At 41.0% G+C, this 23,691-nt stretch overlaps 1 protein-coding gene across 1 annotated transcript in view; it reads left to right on the forward strand.

Annotated features, from left to right (window-relative positions):
* Positions 1–17,708, forward strand: part of LOC134441135 (uncharacterized) — a 38,789-nt gene extending 21,081 nt beyond the window's left edge. Inside the window, exons 11-20 of the mRNA XM_063191322.1 lie at positions 1,610–1,648; positions 2,048–2,074; positions 2,775–2,885; positions 3,066–3,146; positions 10,831–10,981; positions 11,228–11,436; positions 11,543–11,721; positions 11,982–12,376; positions 12,961–13,211; positions 17,493–17,708. Coding sequence (XP_063047392.1) covers positions 1,610–1,648; positions 2,048–2,074; positions 2,775–2,885; positions 3,066–3,146; positions 10,831–10,981; positions 11,228–11,436; positions 11,543–11,721; positions 11,982–12,376; positions 12,961–13,211; positions 17,493–17,572 — 1,523 coding nt within the window. The 3' untranslated portion in view covers positions 17,573–17,708. The remainder of the gene's footprint in view (positions 1–1,609; positions 1,649–2,047; positions 2,075–2,774; positions 2,886–3,065; positions 3,147–10,830; positions 10,982–11,227; positions 11,437–11,542; positions 11,722–11,981; positions 12,377–12,960; positions 13,212–17,492) is intronic.
* Positions 17,709–23,691: the final 5,983 nt, after the last annotated feature.

Here is a 23,691-nt window from a genome sequence, read left to right on the forward strand (position 1 = left end):
ATCAGACATTTGTTAAGCATGTATTCACAAATGTCTTGTTCATGCCCAATTAGGGATTTATTACTAATATAACCTTAGTAAGGACCAGTAAGCCTATATTTCTATTTATTAGTAAGTAGTAAGTGGCAGAATACAATGTGTATAAGCTCCCGACACACTGTGTGAACAAACCCTGAACAGTGTGAAAACAGATGCAGAATAAGGGTCCCTATTCTAAAGTGATGCATTGGTCAGCCCAGATGGCTCAGGGCCTCTGCACTACCAAAGTCCTCCTAGGGCCCCCACACCACCCAGGCCTGCACTACCTAGCCCCCCCGATCTACAAAGTGAAAGGGTATATCAAATAATTAATGCTTACCCAACCGAGTCATCTAGTTTTGTCTTGTTCATATCAATGAGAGGGAGGTAACAAGAGCCTATATATAGCAAGGATTGAACGTACACTTGTCAATGGCGGTGGGTTGGTGAGATGTAATTTTTTTTCATGTACCACTGAGTTTTAATTGTAAAAAAAACCCAAAATAAATGCAGAACATTAGAATAATAGTTTTGAAGCAAAACTAAACTACTCTTTTGTGATAATTAAGTGAATTTTTGAGAACATTAGCTTCAAGAAGTGCAGTGCATGATGGGTACGCAATCTAGGCCAACAGACAACCTACCCAGCTCTGAGCCTACGTCCTTAGCTCCTCCCCTCACTTGTGAAATTTAGTTGCTATCCAAACAATTTGCCATGTACGTAACAACAGAAATATTATCATTGCTGCATTGGCCATGCATTGCATTTCTGACTAAGGGCGTACCCATCATGCACTGCACTTCTTGTAGCTAAGTTTCTCAAACATTAACTTATTTATCAGAAAGGAATAGCTTCGTTTCGCTTCCAAACTATTACTCATCGTTATATTCTGCATTTATTGCAGGGTTTTTACAATTAAAACTAATTGGTGTATGAAAAAAATGACATCTCACCACCCACCGTCATTGATAACTTTACGTCCAATCCTTGCTATATAATGCTTCCAATAACTCATTGACATAATGAGTAGTATAAATGAGATCTTCATACCTAGTGAGACTAATGTAGAATCTGACATGTTCTTACACTTTGCTTCCCGGGGCGGGGGACATAGAGGTGGGGCCCTAGGTAGTGCGGGGGCCCTAAGCCATCTGGGCTGAGCAATGCATCACTTTAGAATAGGGACCCTTATTCCACATCTGTTTTCACACTGTTCAGGGTTTGTTCACACAGTGTACCAGGAGCTTATACACATTGTATTCTGGCCCTTACTGCTTACACATAAATAGAAATCTAGGTCTACTAGGTCCTTACTAAGGTTATATTGGTAATAAATCCCTTATTGTGCATGAACAAGACATTTGTGAATACATGCTTAACAACTATCTTATTTTGCTTAGTACATGCCTTACAAGTTACTTACACATGCATTAATATTTTATGTATTAGTGCTAATAGATGTGTCCCTAAAATAAAGTGTTACCATATTTTTTAAGCAAGTGTAGCACAGCATGGTTTCCATTTTCACTTTATAATAATCATAATAAATGTGTTGTCATTTGTAATATCCTCTCTGAATGTTTCCTACAGATGTGCCCAGTGCTCCAACCACTCTACCAACAACTCCAGGTAAGTATTTCTCAAATATTTTTCATGCAATTCACAAAATATTTAGCACATTTATATGAAACAATTTATACAAATAACAAAACGTCAAAAGCTTGTATCTTGCTAAAAATCCTTTGCTCCTTTCTAAAAACAAAGTAGGTTATTGTCTCAATGATTGTGTCATTATGTTGTATGTTAATGGCAAAAGGTCATAGCTGTGCTGTTCATCAGGGGTGAATATAACAAAGAACATAAAAGGAATAATCAAGATTTGTTCTAGTAATCGGAAGGTAGCAGATTAGAATCCCATATCACCAAGTCCGACTATACCCTCTGTCTAAGTTATAGTCATATAGTCACAGTCTATCTTAGTGAAACAGGCTCCAGTATGTCACTTACTCATGTCTTTCATTTCCACAGTTACTACAGATCCAACCACAACAACAGGTACTAAGCACCACATACACGTACAGCTACACGTACAGCTTGTAGATAATTTAGGACTGGTTTAAAACTCCTCATGGAGGAGAGCACTGTTTAATTACTCCCCCCATCAACCTGGCGAGTTGGGAGTCGAACTGGCAGCCATTGGGATACAAGTCTGGCGCTCTAACCGCTTACGCATGACTGTTAAACTAGTACAATTGTAAAGCTACATTTGTCCTGTGAACCATGACAGTTAATTTCATCCGCAGCCTGGTGTAGTATATTTTAATGTTAATGTTTCATAAAAGCAAGGCTTTATTAATTAGCTATTCATTTATTGTGGGGGTGGGTGGTAGTGTGTAGGCCTATTGGGTAACACTTTATTTTAGGGATAGATCTATTATCACTAAGACATACAATGTCCCTGTATAAGTAACTTGTAAGGCATGTACAAAGCAAAATCAAAAAACATTTGTTAGACATGTATTCGCAAATGTCTTGTTCATGCACAATAAGGGATTTATTAAGAATTTAACCATAGTAAGGACCTAGTAGGCCTTAGCACTTGCTTAATACATGCCTTACAAGTTACTTGTGCAGGCATTAACATTGTATGTTTTAGTGCTAATAGATGTATCCCTAAAATAAAGTGTTACCGCCTATTGTTGTTGTTGTTGTTGTTGTCGTTATACTGTAACCTTTGTGATGATGTCTTCCCCAGCTGGTGTCACCCATGATTACACCTGCCAACACGGCTGTGGCTATGACTACGCCATGTGCTCTTGCTCATACCGCTGTCGAGAACAGGGAAACTGCTGTTTTGACTATGACGGTAATGAATTCACTTCAGATTGCCTGGCACTGGAAAGCTGAATAGATTATGAGTGCTGTTTTTAAAAGTTTTCATTATTTTGATTCTATCCGTTATAGATCACTGCCGTCACCCAACTGACCAGCCAGATGATGTTATTTTGAAACTCATTAATCTTTTTTTTTGTTTCATGCTTTGTAGATTATTGCCATCCAACCTCAACTACTACAACCTCAACCTCAACCTCAGCTACAACTACAACTCCACCCTCAACAACAGCAGGTATTACACACTGTCATCAGAATGCTTTTAAACACTATTAGCAGCTGGCGGCTAAATGGTCTCATACACAGTAAATTTGCCAGTGTTAATTTTGCAGTGTTAAGGCTTATTAACACTATTGGAGTAATTCCAACACCAAATGGAGTGAGATGCTCTCCAGTGTCAGTGACAAATGAAGTTGTTAAATTGTGTGGAGTTAGAAGTACTCCAGAGAGCCCCCGCCTCCTCGAGGTGATGGAGTTTGTCTGCGCCATTGTATGCCCTAGTAACAGAGAACATAAAGAAAACATTTGACTTTTGGTTCTCTAAAGGTTGGGGTTATTACCAAACCAAAATCTACCACTTACAAACGTTCCCTTTGGTTACAGTAAAAACCAAGCAGCCATTGCTTCTGGTTCGGTTCTGGATACGTTTCGGATACGTCATTTTTGGTTCTGTTTCGGTTCTCACTGGGTTGCCAGGAAAGTTTAATTTAAGTTCCCAGAACGATATATGTGTGGTTCCCATTCCATTCCCTCGCCATTCTCTCACCGTACCTTTATTGCTTTTCATGTTTGTTCCCTCATCGTTCTCATATGGTTCCCATAACCTTGATGGTTACATTATAGGTCTGGTCACGTCATGACTGTCCACCCGATTAAATCATATACGTCTACATATTAGTAACATTATTTCCTCCAGATTTAATCATGTACACAATCTTTTTTTTATTTATTCCATTTCATTCATTTAACTCAACTTGGTTGGGTTGATCTAAGGTTTGGCTGTGCACACAACATCACACAAAAGATGTGTTGAGTGAAAGAAATAACTTGAGAACTTGTTACACCTTTGTCGGTAACAAGCAGGCCCCTCACAACCAATCTGTCCATCAGCGCCTGGCCAAACCTAATTACTAAGGGCTGGTATATCATGACTCAATTGCTTGCACCTGAAAAACCCCAATCAATCTGGTCACATGGTACTCTTGAGCCTGTATATAAACCTGGACTGTCACAGTGCTTTAAATATTTGCCTGCCTGCCTGCCTGCTGGCTGGTCAGCATGGCACAGCATAGCGCTTGTTTACCTGCTTTGCAAGTAAGCTAAAGGCGCTTTTGGCTTATGGCATTTGTTAGCTACATCTTGTGCCTTGCTTTGTGAGCTAGTCAGTAACAGCACATGTTACATTGCTTGCTCCATTGTGCACTTGATGTAGATGGTATGGTTATATTTTGAACTTCATGAAGGAAAACAATTGGTATTAGTTCCCACTAGATTGTGTTTACACATGCTCAGTTGATGTTTCTCTCACATTGTGGTGCAGTACAGCATAGAGTGATATAAAATATAGACATTTTATACGTTTTCAGCAACTTTCAACATTAACTTAAGAGAGCAGTGTGGCAAACTGATGCCAGGCGCAGGGTGTTTCAGTCATGGTGGAGGATGGGAGGTGCTTAATTACCTTGATCAGGGTACCTCAACTATGGTGAGAGATAGTGGGGCAGGAACCTGCTTAGAACTAAAAATTGTTAGTAGGGTGCTCCCCGAAACTGCTTTACTCTTTATAGTGTTAGCTTAACACTATAAATCTAACACCAGTGTTTAACACTGATCTGGAGCAGGACCAAATAGACACTAGAACAGTGTTAATTTTAACTCTTTAAGTGTTATTTTAACACTACACAATTTACTGTGTAGGACTCAATGTTAACTGCTAGCTTGGAGGTAAAATTTGCACTGCCCAGAGAACGGTTGAAAGTACAGGAGAATGGCAAAATCCTACTATTTAACTCTATGGGAGGTGTAAAATAAGCTTATTTCCAAAAATGGGACAGTATCACTTTAAATTGAGATTGTCTGCCTACGCAACTGAATCCTCTTTTCTGATTGGCTGATGGGGTTCCGACTAATTCCCTATAACCTGTCAGGCGTCAAACGTGCGACTAAGTTAGGCGAACTGCCGTTACTAATTCTAAACTGCAGGTTGCTATGGCCAAAAGCCAGTCGTTAGTTCTGTCGCATTTGTTTATCAAGTCAAGAGTCAGTCGTTAATTCTATCGCATTTGGTTGTCAAGCCAAGAGCCACGAAGTTGACAGGTGGCCTGTGATGATCAGCAGGGGGAAATTGAGGCGTGATGCGACATGTGTCGATTCAGTATGTAGAAATGCTTCGCAAGTTTTTGTTTTTAAACTTTCATCCCGACGTGGTATGGGCAAAGGAAAATTAAATAATCACAGCGTCGGCAGGCTACCAAACGAAGATTCTAGGCGCGTCAAGTTGGACGCCCGCACAGCAACATTCTATCTTGATAGAACATGGTTCCTACAACTTTACAGACAATAATAGATTAAAAAAGTACCCCACCATAACGGCAGATGAGCGGGATAGTGGCCTTCGAGGTCGACCGGTTATAGAAATTAATGGCTTGGCGGAGGCAACTTTGTCTCCTCGCTGGGCGCGGCGCCAAAGTTCGGAGCCGCCGCCTTGCCATTAATTTCGTATAACCAGTCACCTCGTCGGCCGTTATCCCTTACTTGACTAAAAAGTCAAATAAATGGCCATTTCCTTAGAAAGAAAACTCACGTCACATCACCACTCTCAGTACAGTATATGATGGTAACCATGGTAACCATGACAGCTAATTTCATCCGCAGTCTGGTGGTGGACCACAGACAGGCCGAACACAGATCATCCAGAAAGTAAGTTGTAGTTAGTATATTCTAATATTGACATTTCATAAACGCAAGCATTTATTATTTTTACAGCCTATTTCTTTATTTTGGGGATTGGTGGTGGTGTGTAGGCTTGTTGTTGTTGTTGTTGTTGTTGTTGTTGTTGTTGTTGTTGCTGTTGTTGTTGTCGTTATACTGTAACCTTTGTGATGATGTCTTCTCCAGCTGGTGTCACCTTTGAGTACACCTGCCAACACGGCTGCGGCTATGACTACGCCATGTGCTCTTGCTCATACCACTGTCGGGGAAACTGTTGTTTTGACTACGACGGTAATTACTTCACTTCAGATTGCCTGGCACTTGAAAGCTGAATAGATTATGAGCACTCTTTTTAAAAGTATTCATTATTTTGATCCCACCCATTATAGATTACTGCCATCACTCAACTGACCGGCCAGATGATGTTATTTTGAAACTCATTAATCATTTTTTGTTTCATGCTTTGTAGATTACTGCCATCCAACCTCAACTACTACAACCTCAACCTCAACCTCACCTCCAACCTCAACTACTACAACTCCACCCTCAACTACAACTACAACTCCACCCTCAATTACAACTACAACAACAACTACAACTCCACCCTCAACTACTCCAATCTCAACTACAACTCCACCCTCAACAACTACAACTCCACCCTCAACAACAACTGCAACTCCACCCTCAATTACTCCAATCTCAACTACAACCTCAACTCCAACTACAACTACTGCAACCTCAACTACAACTCCAACCTCAACTACAACCTCAACTCCAACCTCAACTACAACTCCAACCTCAACTCCAACCTCAACTCCAACCTCAACTACAACTCCAACTACAACTCCAACCTCAACTACAACTCCAACCTCAACTCCAACCTCAACCTCAACCTCAACCTCAACTACAACCTCAACTACAACCTCAACCTCAACCTCAACCTCAACTCCAACCTCAACCTCAACCTCAACTCCAACCTCAACTCCAACCTCAACTACAACCTCAACTCCAACCTCAACTACAACTACAACCTCAACTACAACTCCAACTCCACCCTCAACAACAACAGGTATTTCACTGTCATCAGAATGCTTTTAAACACTATTAGCAGGGCCGCTGCTAGACATAAGCAGAGTACGCAGAGTGCTTTAGGGCACCAATCAGTGCTTGGGCCACCAACCACTTTGTCCCCAAAATGTTAAGGTATGATGTCTTCCCCAGCTGGTGCCACCCATGATTACACCTGCCAACACGGTTGCGGCTATGACTACGCCATGTGCTCTTGCTCAGACCGCTGTCGAGAACGGGGAAACTGCTGTTTTGACTACGACGGTAATAAATTCATTTCAGATTGCCTACACTCTAAGAAGGAATGTGTCCTTTTTGACACATGTAATGTGTTAAGGTGATTTTAACACATAATGTGTGGAATATGACACAACATGTGTATTATTCAGTTAAAATGTGTTTGACACATTTGGTGTAAAAAAACACACATTAATAATTCTTATCCTAAATGTATTTTAAATTTACAACGTGGCCAAATTGGTTTGAATATTACACAAAAATAGTTTTTATTTATTTGATTCCTTGTTCTTACACTTTTTCTACCCCTTTGTTACACACATCTACAAATGACACATAATGTGTTGTCCCGGAGCACACACATTCAAATGTGTTGTCCCTGACCACACACATTTTGTGTCATTTCTGACACAGTACTTTTTTAGAGTGTAGCACTGGAAAGATGAAGAGATTATGAGTGCTTTTTAAAAAAGTTTTCATTGTTTTGATTCCATCTGTTATAGATTACTACCCTCACTCAACTGACCAGCCAGATGATGTTATTTTGAAACTCATTAATCATTTATTTTGTTTCATTCTTTGCAGATTACTGCCATCCAACCTCAACTACTACAACCTCAACTACAACTACAACTACAACTACAACTACAACTCCAACCTCAACACTCAACCTCAACTCCAACCTCAACTACAACTACAACTACAACTACAACTACAACTCCACGCTCAACAACAACAGGTATTACACACTGTCATCAGAATGCTTTTAAACACTACTAACAGGGCTGCCGCTAGACATAAGCAGAGTACGCAGAGTGCTTAGGGCACCAACCAAATTGGGGCCTCTTAAATTGAGATTGACAAAAAATGTACAGAACACAATGAACAGCTTGTACAGTATAGACTCTAATGGAATAAACTGAGTAAACTGCCCTCAAAGGTTTTGATAGAAACAATGATAGTAGTTCATATTCAGAATAACTGGACATTTTCTTGATCTCCTTGATCATGTACAACACCCTGAATGTGGAGGATATCTTAGTGGTTTTGTAACGTCAGTACACAGTGCCACAGTATATACACATATCATATCTATATATCTTTAAAATGTATATACTGTATGTATATGTAGCCTACATATGTAGTTGATGTGGGGAAGCTGTTAGGGATTTGTTGTAGCAATGGTAGAAGGTAAAGGATTTGAATCCCATATCCAATCCCAAGTTCAACTATACCCACTTGCCATATCTCACAGTCTAGCATGCTTGCCTTGGCAATGCCACAGCCTTCAAGTTGCGCACTAGCTTCGCAAAAGATTATGAATGGAACATATTTGAAGCGTAGAAGTGAACGTCATAGCAGTATCGGTTGACTGTATTTCTGTAGTGGGGATATTAGAAAAGAAAAATAATATATATATATATATATATATATATGAAAATAGAAATAAAATTATGAGAATGTTGATGTCAATTCATAATAGAGCACAAATTGTCTGTAGCCAATGTTACGACCCCAGCTCGTTTTAGGGGCGCAACATGAAAAGGAGACCACACAAAGATTGAAAGTTCAATGGTATTTTTATTGAACTACAATAATAAATTCAAACAGGTGTCTGGGGATGAATGAATGGGTGTGTGAGAGTGAATGGTGTATGCAATGCATGTGTCAGTATCAATGTGAGCTGTAAAGAAAGAATCAAAAGGGTGAGGGTAAAGAAGTGAGAGGAGAGCAAGAAATGAAAGCAGCCAGAGGTGAGGTCGAGGTGAGGTCGAGGTCAGAGTGCCTGCCATCGGAAGAGGAGAGGAGGACTTTATACCTCCCCCACAGGTGCAACCACTAAATAATTAGGGTAACCCCCATCAAGCATAGTCATGCCCGTGCACTGGCACACACTAGCCTGAAGGGGGCACAGGGGGACGTCACACCAAAAGCTGTGAAATGCAACACAAGCGTAATGGGCACAAACAATGACCAAGTTGTGTTGAGTTATTTTAAGCTATTCACATCTAGGAAATAGCAACATACCATATATTGGGCTTAAACATGCATGGCTTTCCCACACCTGTAATAAAGAAAGCCTAGCACTTGTGTGGAGACGTGAAGAATCCTAGGTATTTTGTCTCGGCGAGTGTAGCCTTGGAAATGTTATGAATCAAGTGCGTGGCACTTGGTAGATTTTGATGCACGTTTCACTTCACATCACTGAATAGTAGCCTCTTACTGCAGAAGGGGTCGCCGGTGGGCCTATTCACTATTTGCTGAAAATACTCAACTACATCATAACAACATTGCTATGACAGTGCCGAAAGCCTTAAGTAACAGATTAAGACATAGACATTACAATTTTGGTGACAGTGAGGTTAACAGCACACTGACAAACAGAATCAATCTTTCAGTAACAATCTTGAGTTGACAACGGCGTCATACATATAACGTACATAACAGTGTAACACAGTCATGCAGGCATCCTAAACATGGTCAATGTCATGCATGCATCCTAAACATGGTCAATGTCAAACACTTCATAAATATCCATGAACAGATTAAAAAAAACACTATTTGAGGCACTCCTTACTAAAGTTAAAAAGCCTTTGTGAACTTTATTAACTGGCTACATGCCTACGAGTGTCGACCCATTGTAATGGAGCCAGGGGTGGAACTTAAACATTTTCCCCACCAGTCACTGTGGCAGGTAGATTTTAAAATCTACAGTCACTAGCCATTTGTACCATTCAAAGTGACTGATGGGTTGAAAAATGTACCCGCCTTCAGCCATGAAATGTACCCGTCCTTGGCGGGTGGACGGGTGCTTATTTCCAACCCTGGTGCGCACTGATGAAGGCTTGATAGCCGAAACGCGTTTGCTTTTGGACATGATGGTAATTTATAAATAAATAATGAGACTTAAGTTTGTGAGTGCGGATTTTTCAATGATGTTTCAATGATGTCTGTCACAACAAACTAAGTGTGTCCAGTACAGTTACATTTGCAGATGTATAATCTTCAAGTTCAAGTTCATTTATAAAAAGTACAGTTGTTGGAAATGTTTTTGGTGTGCTCACACATAGAACAACACAACTAAAGACACAAAGCTAAGGGGCGGGGTGTATGGAAGAAAAACAGGGGATACATAAATAAATGAACAGAGAATGACATAGAAAAACATTGGAGACATTGAAAGTGCAATGGAATATTTAGTGAATGGGTTGTACAGAATTTTAGTAACATTGATTTCAAATGCCAACTGTGACCAAAATATAGATGACTTAAGCCCGATTTGCACGGGATAAATATTACCTATGGACCCCTGGTAATTCGCAATTACCCCCGGACTTCCGTGATTTCAGGGCACATTCGGACGGGATAAATAAACGTCTGTTATTTACTCAATTCACAGACATTATAAGGGGGTGCAGACGGCGCACCTATGTGAAATTACCCCAGAACGTCTGTGTTTCGCCGAAATACAGTAGGTAATTTGCGGCGGAATTATTACCTCACAAATCGACATTGCACATTCACACAGGACTAAGAACTCAGACAGTCTCCGTTATTATGCCGAATTACCGGGGGTCCATAGGTAATAAAAGTCCCATCCGAATCGGTCTTTAGATGTGTGAATTATACATGTATTTACGTTTTTTAAGTATATGCTGTACACTTCAAAATAACTCTTCCAGAGTCTCATCCGCCATGTGGAGGGGACCTCAGTGGATCTGGAACCTTCTCCAGCCCCTACTACCCAAACTATTACCATGGCAACGCCTACTGTGTGTGGAGGCTGTCTGCTCCCTCTGGCCAGAGGGTTCTGCTGACTTTTACAGACCTGGAGTAAGTCACAGGAACAAATTCACAATAACGTCTTTCACTGACTGGATGGTGTGGAAAGTGACTGACCATTACAGTCCATCTTCCCTATTTCTCGGATTGTTGTACCATTACTTGCATTATCCCAAACAATGTTATCGAAAGCTTGTCACGCTCTTCTCTATTCAGACTCTGAGAAAGGCATTATTGTTGCAGTATGTCTTTACAGCTCCATGGTCTAACCAGTGCTTCAATTGCTTCTGTGTTCAGGTTGGATCGCTGCTGTTCCTGTGATTACATCACTGTCCACGACGGCCCGTCCACAGGCTCCAGACAGCTGGTGAAAATCTGCCACAACTCCTCCCAGGCTGCCTTCCACTCCTCCTCTAACCACCTGACTGTGGTCTTCAGAAGTGACAAATCTGGAGTCAGTCGTGGCTTCCAGGCTGAGTTCATCAGCTCTCTGTCCTCTGACAACGGTCAGTAACACTGCATAGCCACCCTGAGGGGTCCTGTTCCATAACATCGCTTTTGTTGAACTTAAAGTCCAACTTATACATAATAACTCTTCAATACCGTCTTTAGGTGAAATTCAGTGTTCAGGCGACAACATGAACATTGTCATCTCGAGAGCTTTCCTGCGCTCTCAGGGATATGACAATGACTATGACCTGTACGTCAATGATGAACACTGTAGACCTTCCAAAACCAGCAACCAAGTCATCTTCAACTTCCCCCTCAACCGATGTGGAACTGTCAGAAAGGTTTGGGACTTTATCATAACCTGATAACTACTATTGCTGAACTACTATTGCTAGAGAGGTAGAAGATGTTCTCTCTTCTCTACCTCATTGCGCATGATTGTTGTATAACTTATACATCTGAATAGTGGAAATGAAAGACATTCTACTATACTCCCTGGCCATCTTTACAATGAAATATGCAAATGGTAGTGATTTAGGGTTGGGATTATGAACATGCATGTTATGAGTAGTATGACAAATCCACTCCCTTCTCTGTTCAGGTCAAAGGTGGTCAGGTGATCTACCATAACGCAGTGCGGGCGTATCGAGCCAACGCTGGGGAGATCACACGTCAATCAACATTCATGCTGTCTGCCGTCTGCCACATGGATTCCGACTCTGTGTCACAGACAAAGTATATAGCCCATGAGAAACCTAATTTCACCATCACTGGAACAGGGCATTACAACACCACTATGACTTTCTACGCTTCGTCCAGCTTCCGCCAGCAAGTCCATGACAGACCCTACTATGTTAAACTCAATGAGAAAGCGTATGTGCAGGTGAGTTTGAGGAGACCTGACAGCAGTCTTGTCCTCTTCCTGGATACCTGTGTGGCCTCCCCAAATCCACACGACCATGCCGATCACCGCTCCTATGACATCGTCGTGAACGGGTAAGACCCACTTTCTATTCATCTATTCACTGCACTGTAAAAGTTCAAATTTCCCCAAAGAATCTTGAGGTTGCTCCTGAGGAACCTAAGCATCTTCCGAGGAACTTATTTGTGGCAAATTGGTTCTTGAAACAACGAAAACAGGAAAAAAATATTTTTAGGAACCCTTTTGACTGACACTGAGAAAGAACCCCTTTGCTGTTCTCTAAGGAACCTTGGCCTCCTTCCCAGAAATCTTACGGTTTTTCAGAGATCTTTTATGGTTCCTCAGAAATGGTTTAGGTTCCCCCACAATAAAACTGAGGGTTCTATGTGGAGCCTTCAACTGTTTACAGTGTACTGTGTTGTAAAATGGAAACACGATTTGTTCTGTTTTGTCTGTGTCCGGTCTGTAAATGTAATTGTGATGTGTGCTGCCGCCTTGGCCAGGGGTCACTTGTAAAAGAGAATTTTATTCTCAATGTGATTTTATTTCCCTGGTTAAATAAAGGTAAAATAAAATAAAAATGTAATGTCTAATTGGTAGTTGAGCAGGTGACGTGTCTTTGATGAGTAAATGTGCTGTTGCTGTTTCACCCTTCCAGGTGTCCCAGAGATGCCACATACCGTGTCTACACAAATGGCACCCAGCCTTACGCAAGGTTCTCCTTCCAAGCCTTCAAGTTCCTGCGGACCCATAACACCGTGTACTTGCAGTGCAAGGTCCTCATCTGCCCTGCCAACGACGATAACAAGTCCCGCTGTCGCCAGGGCTGCCAGAGACGCAAGACCCGAAGCCTGGCCTCCACCGGACACCACACAGACACTTTGGTCCTGGGACCCATCAAGCTCAGAGGTAGAGAAGAGAGTAGAGTATAATTTATTCATCTCGAGGGGAAATTAAGGTGTCCAGTAGCATACATGCATGAATAACGAGGCTTGAAGCCTGGCCTCCTCTGGACACCAGACAGACACCCTGGCCCATCAAGCTCAGATGTGAAATGCCAGCTGTTTTTTTTTTAATCTACATACTAACACGTTTACTACTTTTACACAAAGCATTTTATAACCTCTGAAGTTATGTATTCCCTGCTAAACACAGACAACTGTAACTATGGGAAAACTGTGGGGTTTTTTTTCACCTGGTGATAAGAAAGTTCCAACTGACACAGACTATAAAAGAAATTATACAGAAGTTAATGACTGGAGAGTAAGATCCATACACATCCCCCATTCTGATTGGTTCTTGGCAGAGCCATACAGGAGGAGAGTTACGCAAATGGAGGACCAGGAAATATATTGCAGCCCCGCCTTTCAACGAGATCGAGGTCGTGCTTAAAGCGGCTGTCTTTTCATAGACTCAACATAGAACCACCACATAAAAATCCAAAAATAAGGACTAACGAACTATACTGTGGGGTAATCACCACAAATATGTAAACTATCAACGGTCTCGGTAATGATAATCACAACTGTTTTACCATCTGTGATGTTTATCTGAAGTTATTACTACGAACAGCAAGTCTTGTCATATTCCCTGCATTGCATCACATTGCATTTGCTGTGTGCTACGCCCACTTCTAGGCACTAACATTCACAACGCTATTGCCGTTCTGAGACACTAAACAGCTAATTTTGCTAATGCGGAAGTCGGCCCTAGGACACAGTGGAGATTGCCCGACTCTCCTCCTGTATGGCTCTGGTTCTTGGTTCTTAGCTTCACAATGCTCACCATTCCATCAGTGGAGTGCCCTACTATTCTTTGAAAAAGCTCAGTGCTGTGGGGGCGCTGTGGCATAGCGCGCTAAGCCCCCCACATTTGGGCTTGCATGCCAACCCACGGGGATCCCGGATCGAATTCGGCCGGGGTCATTTCCCAGTCCTCCCCTGTCTCTCTGTCCCATTTGCTTCCTGTCACTATCCTCAACTGTCCTGTCAAATAAAGGCATAAAAGCCCCTAAAAACATATATTTTTAAAAATAATAAAATAAAGCTCAGTGCTACACTACTACACTACACAGTTTTTAGTAATACAGTACGGCTTGGTCATTTGCTTTTCTAATCACAAAAGGCTAATAAAAGGGGTACTAGTCTAGTCGTGATTTCATGAACCCAGAAAGGTTGAGTACCCTAAAGTTTTATTGCAGAAATGTCATCTATAGGTCAAATGAAAGGGATTTAGCTTGGTTGCCCGAAGTTGCACTTTGGGCAATTTGCATAATTAGCATAAATATATTGTTAAGGTAAGGACTACTACTGGTGAATAGGCTTGAAAAATTAAATTGTAGATATCACCTTGAAACTTTCTCAGTTGATTACCGACGATAAGAGAAGAAAAAAATGTATTGGATGTTTTTTGTATTTTGATGTTTAGATATGCAAATGAGGGCATGCATCATTAATTATGCACTAATTTGCATACACACGAAATCAGCTTTGCATGGTAAAACCAGACTCAAAATTATTTTGCTGTGGGTAAAATGTGTATATTTCAGGGTTGAATTGGTGAAAACCCTCTGAGGAACCTGGTCAAGAAGATGTTTTGACATGGATAGATTATCGTGGATTCTGTTAAGGGTTTTACCTTTACGGAAGTGACAAAAGCACCAGACTTTGCATGGTGTTTCTTAGGGTATGTGTTGTAATTCTAGCCTAGGAGCCCTCTGAAAAAAACTTTCTAACATGTTATATGAGTGAGTCTGTGCTTACATGCTTGACAGCAAATGTAACATTGTGAACAATTTGAGAAGATTCATACTTCGCCTGTATTAAAATGACTATTTTCCACCCTGAAACTAAGGTGAGAATAGACTGCTGCGAATGCTCACTCAGCAGCATACTGAATGGGGAGGTGTCAGTGCAACAAGGTGTCCAAGGTAGCAGCTTCTCCATCTTCTAATTTCCATAACAGATATTTTTATTTGCACGAGATAGAGTAAGGGACAAGATCTCTCCATGTGTGTGAATAACTCATAACATCATCAAATTCTACATCTTCACAGGTAGTGTTGCGCATATAGGCCTAGTGAGTGCATTTCAGTCATTCTTAAGAATGGCATTATAAATTACTCAATGTATACTTTCTGTTGAAAATTATTTCTAAGTAGGTGTTCAGTAAGTAAACAGCGAGAAATATCAATATAAAGCAACAATTCTCATATGGAATATACGAAGAGTTCAGATGCAAAACCCCCTAACTCCATTTCTGAAGACCTGCACTTCTATATTTTTAGAGAACCCAGTTGTTGGTTTGGTTTACATTCATGTACTCGATAATATATATAAATAGTTATATTACATTAATACAATTTAAAAATATGCAATTTTGATATCTTTGTATTAAATAAAAATGAATTAAGATTATTTTCTGAAAAGGCACTTAGGGGGTTTTGCATCTGAACTCTTCATATTATAAAGGTGAACCATTACTTGTTTTCTTGATATGCAAGGCACACACATAGTCCAGGAAGAAGGATGGTCAACCCCCCCCCCCCCCCCCAACAAAATGCCACAGGACTTTTTTAACCTTCAAGATTTTTAGTGGTAACAGTAACATTACTCATTCCCACCCCACCTTTTTGCATCATATTGTACTTGACCTCAGAATGCTCTACATGTTTCAGTCATATGTAGTTGTACAATAGTACAGTAGCATACAGTACAGTGAAGCACAGTACAGTAGAGTATAGTATGTTACAATAGAGTACAATACAGTTCAGTATAGAACAGTACAGTACAGTAGAGTACAGTATCATAGAGTACAGTATATTATAGTAAAGTACAGTACAGTACAATACAGTACAGTGCAGTTAGAGTAGAGTACAGTAGAGTATAGTACACTAGAGTACAGTATAGTACAGTACAGTACACTAGAGTACAGTACAGTACAGTACAGCACAGTAGAGTGCACTACAGTAGAGTACAGTATAGTACAGTATGGTACACTAGAGTAGAGTATATTACAGTACAGTACAGTACAGTACCGTGCAGCAGAGTACATTGCAGTACAGTAGAGTATACTACAGTACAGTACAGTACAGTACAGTATAGTCTTGATGACCACATAGCCTTCACCATCTCCATATTCTGTTTTGACACTCTCTTCAGCCTCATTATCTTCTTGGTATTCATCCTTATGAACTATGAATGGTTTATTTTTGTTGTGTAGTAAGATAAGGTCCCCCCCCCAACACTTTTTAAATGGTGTGGTGAGGGATGCAAATTATTGATTTGTGTCATCACAATTAATTGATAAACGATTAATTGATACTATTGTATGATGTTTGTATACGTAGGTCTTTTGAATTTGTTCACTGTATGTAGGCCTACATGTAGGCTACAGCTGTTTAGCATGAAACACCTAATTCATCCATCTACGGTACATGTCAAAACTGTCTCTTGACCAGGGTCTTGAAAAGGTTTTCACTAACTCAACCCTGAAATATACATATTTTATCCACAGCAAAATAATTTTGAGTCTGGTTTTACCATGCAAAGCTGATTTCATGTGTATGCAAATTAGTGCATAATTGGTGATTCATGCCCTCATTTGCATATCTTAACATCAAAATACAAAAAAACATCCAATACATTTTTTTCTTCTCTTATCATCAGTAATCAACTGAGAAAGTTTCAAGGTGATATCTATGATTTACGTTTTTTTGCCTATTCACCTATATAGTCTTACCTTAACAATATATTTATGCTAATTATGCAAATTGCCCAAAGTGCAACTTCGGGCAACCAAGCTAAATCCCCTTCATTTGACCTATAGATGACATTTCTGCAATAAAACTTTAGGGTACTCAACATTTCTGGGTTCAGTATAGGGACCTATGGGGATCACGACTGGACTATACTGTCTTGACACATTAAATTTGTGTGTGTGTCAGGGTTGGATATAAGCGCCAAGGACGGGAAAAGTATAGGGCTGTCGGGTACATCTTTCAACCCACCACCAGTCACTTTGAGTGGTAAAAATAGCTAGTGACTGGTAGATTTTAAAATCTGGGGAAAAAAATAAGTTCCACCCCTGGTGTGTGTGTGTGTGTGTGTGTGTGTGTGTGTGTGTGTGTGTGTGTGTGTGTGTGTGTGTGTGTGTGTGTGTGTGTGTGTGTGTGTGTGTGTGTGTGTTCAGATCCTAAGAAGCCTGTGGCGGAACAGCTGGAGGACTTGGTGGCAAAGGCAGAAGAATCCACTGATGATGTCATCAACTAATCAATCATCTCTTCTCCTCCTCAACTATCTACCAATCATGTCTGACACAGAGGCGCCGTATCACACTCAAAGACACTCTAATGAAATTAATATATTGTGCTTTTTTCCTTCTATGTACTTTAAAATGATTATTAAAGTTTTCCAAAAGCAACAAGCTGATTGTGTGTATCCTCTCTCAGAGTTGGTGAGCCACTAAATCATTTAAAATGAAATCTGTTTATTTAAAGGGGATGTCTAAACGCTAAGCAGTCACTGAAGTATGTGCAGTACCTAATGCCTCGTTTCCACTGAAGTATGGCATAGTGCAGTACCTAATGCCTTGCTTCCACTGAAGTATGGCATAGTGCAGTACCTAATGCCTCGTTTCCACTGAAGTATGTGCAGTACCTAAAGCCTTGTTTCCACTGAAGTATGTGCAGTACCTAAAGCCTTGTTTCCACTGAAGTATGGCATAGTGCAGTACCTAAAGCCTCGTTTCCACTGAAGTATGGCATAGGGTAGTACCTAATGCCTCGTTTCCACTGAAGTATGGCATAGTGCGGTACATAATGCCTCGTTTCCACTGAAGTATGGCATAGTGCGGTACCTAATGCCTCGTTTCCACTGCCAGTTTTCTGGTAGGCCTACAGCTGCGACTCGGCCACCACTTTTTGTCCTTCGATTGAGCTGTGCCGTGTCGAATCACAAAGCAAAAAAGTGTCATCTGAGTCGCGCTCTGTCAAGCTTTAGGCCTACCAGAAAAACGGCAGTAGAAAAGAGGCATAATGCCGTGATCACACCACCGGCGTTGAAAGAGCCACAATGCTGCTGACTCCTGCCTGGAAAGCACTGGCCAGGGGCGTTGAACGAGGCAAACGATTCAACCTGAAGCGTTCGGCCAGGAATCTCGACCAACCAAAGCTCGTGTTAAGAAAAATGTGAACATTCCATTGGCTGACGCCCTGCTGGTGCCGAGCTCATTACATATTTTTAGATGAAGTTCAACTTCTGCCGCCCTCGGCTTTTGATACTTTCGACTCCCTCGCCTCTAGAAGCGCTCCCGACGCATTTGCCTCGTTCTCCGCCTGCTCTCCCATACAAAGTCAATTACTTCCGCATCTTTCCACACGTTCAACGCCCGCGGTGTGTCTGCAGGTAAGTCATATGACAGAGGAACTGTATATTGGGGCTGGAAATGGGAGGTGGAGGTTGAGGTGGTTCTGTCAGTGACGGGCCACAGGATCGCAGAAAGGGTTGAACAGTTAATGCATCAGAAACTGACAAGTCAATGGCATACATGTCATCTTGGAGCCTTGATTGTTCTCTTGTGCCAAATCCGTTTCACTGAACTGGAACTTTTCCACTGAACTTTAATAAAAAGAAAAATCCACTAAATCACTGAACATGAAAGCTGTTTATTTAACCCATTTTGTCCTAAGCCCTTTTTGGGAAAGGGTGCCCTATCCGAAATATCTCAGCCTCCGAAGAACTTACAAACATGAAATGAGTTACATTTAAAAGCCAAGACCCTCCTCTTGCATTATAATGTGTTCATTCAGCTCTAACATACCCATATATTTAATAAAACAGCTCAAATCTCAAAATCATGAATGCAGCGTATATGTGTCTCCAGGACACAATGGGTTAAAGGGGAGGCCTACAGCTCGACACAGTGCGACTCGGCCGCCACTTTTTGTCCTTCGATTGAGCTGTGACGTGCCGAATCACAAAGCAAAAAAGTGTCATCCGAGTCGCGCTGTGTCAAGCTTTAGGCCTACCAGAAAAACGGCAGTGGAAAAGAGGCATAAGTCATATGACAGAGGTACTGTGTGTTGGGGCGGGAAATAGGAGGTGGAGGTGGTTCTGTCAGTGACGGTAGTTTTCAGAGTGAGAAGTCCGCACACTTGGAATCCTTTTTGTTGTATTTAATTTTTTCATGGCAGGATAACGTTTCGACCTCAACAGTGTTCTTCAGATACCTAAGAATCTGAAGAAGACTGGAGGTCGAAACGTTATCCTGCCATGAAAAAATTAAATACCACAAAAAGGAATCTTCTCACTCTGAAAACTACAGTTGCCCTTCGTCCTGCACCTTTCCCTGAGATGTGCACAATCCTCTCCTTCATCTGTCAGTGACGGTCCACAGGATCGCAGAAAGGGTTCGAACAGTTAATGCATGAGAAACTGACAAGTCAATGGCATACATGTCATCTTGGAGCCTTGATTGCCCTTGATTGTTCTCTTGTGCCAAATCCGTTTCACTGAACTGGAACTGAACTGAACTGTAATAAAAAGAAAAAAATAGAGGAAAACCAAAAAGGAAAAACATTGTCTTGTCAAATCCCTTTGAATGGAATCCTGCACCTTACACCTCCACCAGATGTCATCCTTTTCTAGTTGGGGAAAACAGCACAGGGGTTAACCAAACCAAAAAGCCTGAAACAAGCAACCTGAAAAAAAAACAAAAAAACAACAACAGCGTCACAAAAATAACTGCATGTTGAAATTGGCAGGAGTTCTAGGTGACTTGATAATGTAAGCCTAATGACTTGATAAAGTGATGGAAAGAAAATCTCTGGAAAAGTCATGGGAAAAGGCCTACTACTGTACTTAGGTGTGTTCTATACAGCTGAAAACCAAGCTTTTCTTCTTTTATATTTCTTCTATGATAAAGTTCCCACTCCTCCGTCAGAGACTGGAATAATGCTGAGAAAATTCCACCTTGATCTCATCAGATTAAGACTCTGTGCATGCCAGTCAATTTAATCCCTACAGTACTCTCATCCATGTCTATAAAGACCTTGCTTTGTGCAATTGTACATAAGGTGCGTGCTCCAAACTGGCCCCACAACGTTGGATTTGGGAGCATGGAATCGTCCAAAATGTTTTAGTATCCTACATGGCCTGCACAGAGTCCTAACCTGAACCAACTAGAATTTCTTTTAACCTCAATACAGTATGTACACATATTTTACCAACATCATGTCTAGATGTATTCGTCTACTTGTTTAAAATGATCAAACCTGAAATTATAAGTCAGCAAAGTTAATTAAAAGACCTTTGTTATATTTATCCAAAGCAGTGGTGTAGTCTATGCAGAACGCAGGTATACAGAGTATACCCACTTCGAAATTTCTGGGGTTTCAGTATACCCACTTAAAATTGATTGATCCATTATTTAGAATATCACAAATATATACAGTATACCCACTTCCAAAAATGCTCAAATATACAGTACACCCACCACAAAAAAGTAGAGTAAACCACCGCTCCAAAGCCATTTTTCCAAAGGCAATAAAGAAGATAATTGATCCACACATCTCTTGAAAGATGGGGACAACTCATTCTTCCCCCAAAATGAAAGTATGCATCTCTTTGCAAAATCAAAATGAATATTCTTTGTTTAGACTGATCCAACATTAAAGGCTTTGTATCATGGAGTAAATATAGACTTCTGTTCATTTCGAACTGTTTATTATCCAAGACTACTTCAATAAATGAGTGGATTGAGCACCAATATTTTTTTAGTCTACAGTCCCAAAATATATGCATGTCCCTTCTGCCTTGTTGCATCTTTTGAAGAGGTTAAGCCAACACACTATACCTATAAAATATTTTATTTTTTAATTTAGATTTTTGCTTTTATGTCTGATGAACAGTTTTTAATATTTATAAATATTTAGAATAGTCTGCAGAGCTCCAATGTTCACACACACACACACACACACACACACACACACACACACACACACACACACACACACACACACACACACACACACACACACACACACACACACACACACACACACACACACTTACAAGGTAGTAGTACTGTGCATCAGCATACTGCTGAATCATCATGACACTATACACACACACACACACCGACATGCACACACTGACACTGCACGCACACCCACCCACGGACACACACACACACACACACACACACACACACACACACACACACACACACACACACACACACACACACACACACACACACACACACTTGCTCCATAGCAGGTTGCACGTCAGCAGAACACATGAATCACCATGAGCTCTGTCAAACTGCCCGTCTTTCATCAAGGCTATTGTGAAATTCAGTTTTGTAGACTCTTGTTCTCGTGTGATACTATGGCCTGTCTTGTTTTTTTCTGGTTTTGTCGGAGGACGTGCTCAACTTCTTGGAAAAAATGAATGTCTTTGGGTGCGCCATAAAAGGTATCAACTGAAAGAAGAAAAATCCGCACTCACAAACTAAGTCTCATAATTTATTTATAGATTACCACCATGTCCAAAAGCAAACGTGTTTCGGCTATCAAGCCTTCATCAGTGCGTGGTGCTGTGTTGTTTTTCTGTCATTTCTTCATAGCGCCACAGATACTGTATATGGTAGTTAGTGCAGCGGGTGAGGAGAGCGGTCAGAGGATTTTGTGCCGTTTTGACAAATTCAGTTTACACAATAGACACGTTTGATTTCTTGCAACATTTTCAGCTGCATTCTTTCTGTCAGCAATTGACCATAGCTTGCTTTCGCATAGTGGTTGCACCTGTACGCTTCACACACTCATGGTGTCCATCATGCAACTGCCCATCATGCTTCTCCCATGCAATGTGCACCATAATCAATGCTTCTCCAATCCTGGGGGTCCCTCACATGGAATTACGGCTCACATATAATGGGTACGGTTCCGAAGGCCTCATAGTAGCCATCCCACGTCTGACACCAATTGTAGCGAAGGAGAGTAGAGTTGCCAGGACTTGAATATTTCCGGGTACTAAACTGGGGCTCTGACCGCTACACCAAAGAGCCAGGCTCGTTGGCATGACAATCAGAACACACCGTCAACCCTAGTGATGGTCACTCTATCAAACTGCCTAGCAAGTCGTGAGGCAATACAAGCAGTAAGATACTGAACAACATTTTAATGGCTGTTGTGTGTATTAGTCCTGAAATTTTCAATGCTTTGCAGTGCTATCAATTAAGTTCAAGTTAATTTGCTCTGGAAATGAACACGGAAGTAATTGAATCTAGAAACTTTATGTTTAACAGAGGGTACTTTACCAATCTTTACTACAGTAAAGCACAACACTCTGGATCACAGATGGAAACATATTAAACAAAAGATTATTTGGGCTCTAGTATCAACGCATCTTAATCTTCACAGGAAATAGATGCACTGTTTTTTTTTTTTAATTAAAATTTTGATTTGCGTTTATTTGTGTGCATGCATATGTGTGTGTGTGTGCGTGTGCGTGTGCGTGTGCGTGTGCGCGTTCGTGCATGTGTGTGTGTGTGAGTGAGTGAGAGAGAGTCATGGTGATTCTGCATTATGGTGAATTACAGCCTCCTCGATCTCTCTGCAGCAGCTTTGCAGTATGTTGAGTTGTACGCAATCTCTTGCTACCAAGAACCCAAACAGCAGCAACTGGTGGCCCAGATGGGATCCAAAATTGATGATTTTTCATGTTTTAGCTCAATAACAATTCAGTGGGTGGATTGAACAAATTAGTAACAAGCTGAAAATGTCAGGATATGTTTAGAATACCTTTAGGAATCAAAAGTCCCCAGGAATCCCAATTGGGCTCTCTGAGGAATTCAAGATGGTCTCCAAAATTGCCACCTTTTGGAGATTTTGACATATCTAAGGCTTGAAATGTCATTTATAAGCAGTCTAAAGGTGGAAATGTATGTTTTAATGGTAGATGTAGAATCAATTTCATCATTAGGTTTAGATTAAATGCGTTTATTTGTGTGCATGCATATGTGCCTGCGTGAGTGAGTGAGTGAGCGAGAGAGAGAGAGTCATGGTGATTTTGCAGTATGGTGACATACTATCTCTATCTCTATCTCTCCGCAGCGGCTTTGCAGCGTGTTGTAATGTACGCAATCTCTTGCTACCAAGAACCCAATCAGCAGCAACTGTGACGACGGACATTTTTCTTGGAAGTAGTTGTGGTGCCAAAACGTTCAAGGATCTGTGAGGTTTAAATGCCACCCTTTGAGTGCGTTTAGCTAGACCAGAGGGACATTAGTGTGTGTGTGTGTGTAACCAGAGCAAGGAAGACATTCGACATTAGTGTGTGTGTGTGTGTAACCAGAGCAAGGAGGACATTCGTGTGATAAAGAGGTG

This window comes from Engraulis encrasicolus, chromosome 24, assembly GCF_034702125.1.
Source record: "Engraulis encrasicolus isolate BLACKSEA-1 chromosome 24, IST_EnEncr_1.0, whole genome shotgun sequence".
Lineage (NCBI taxonomy): Eukaryota > Metazoa > Chordata > Actinopteri > Clupeiformes > Engraulidae > Engraulis > Engraulis encrasicolus.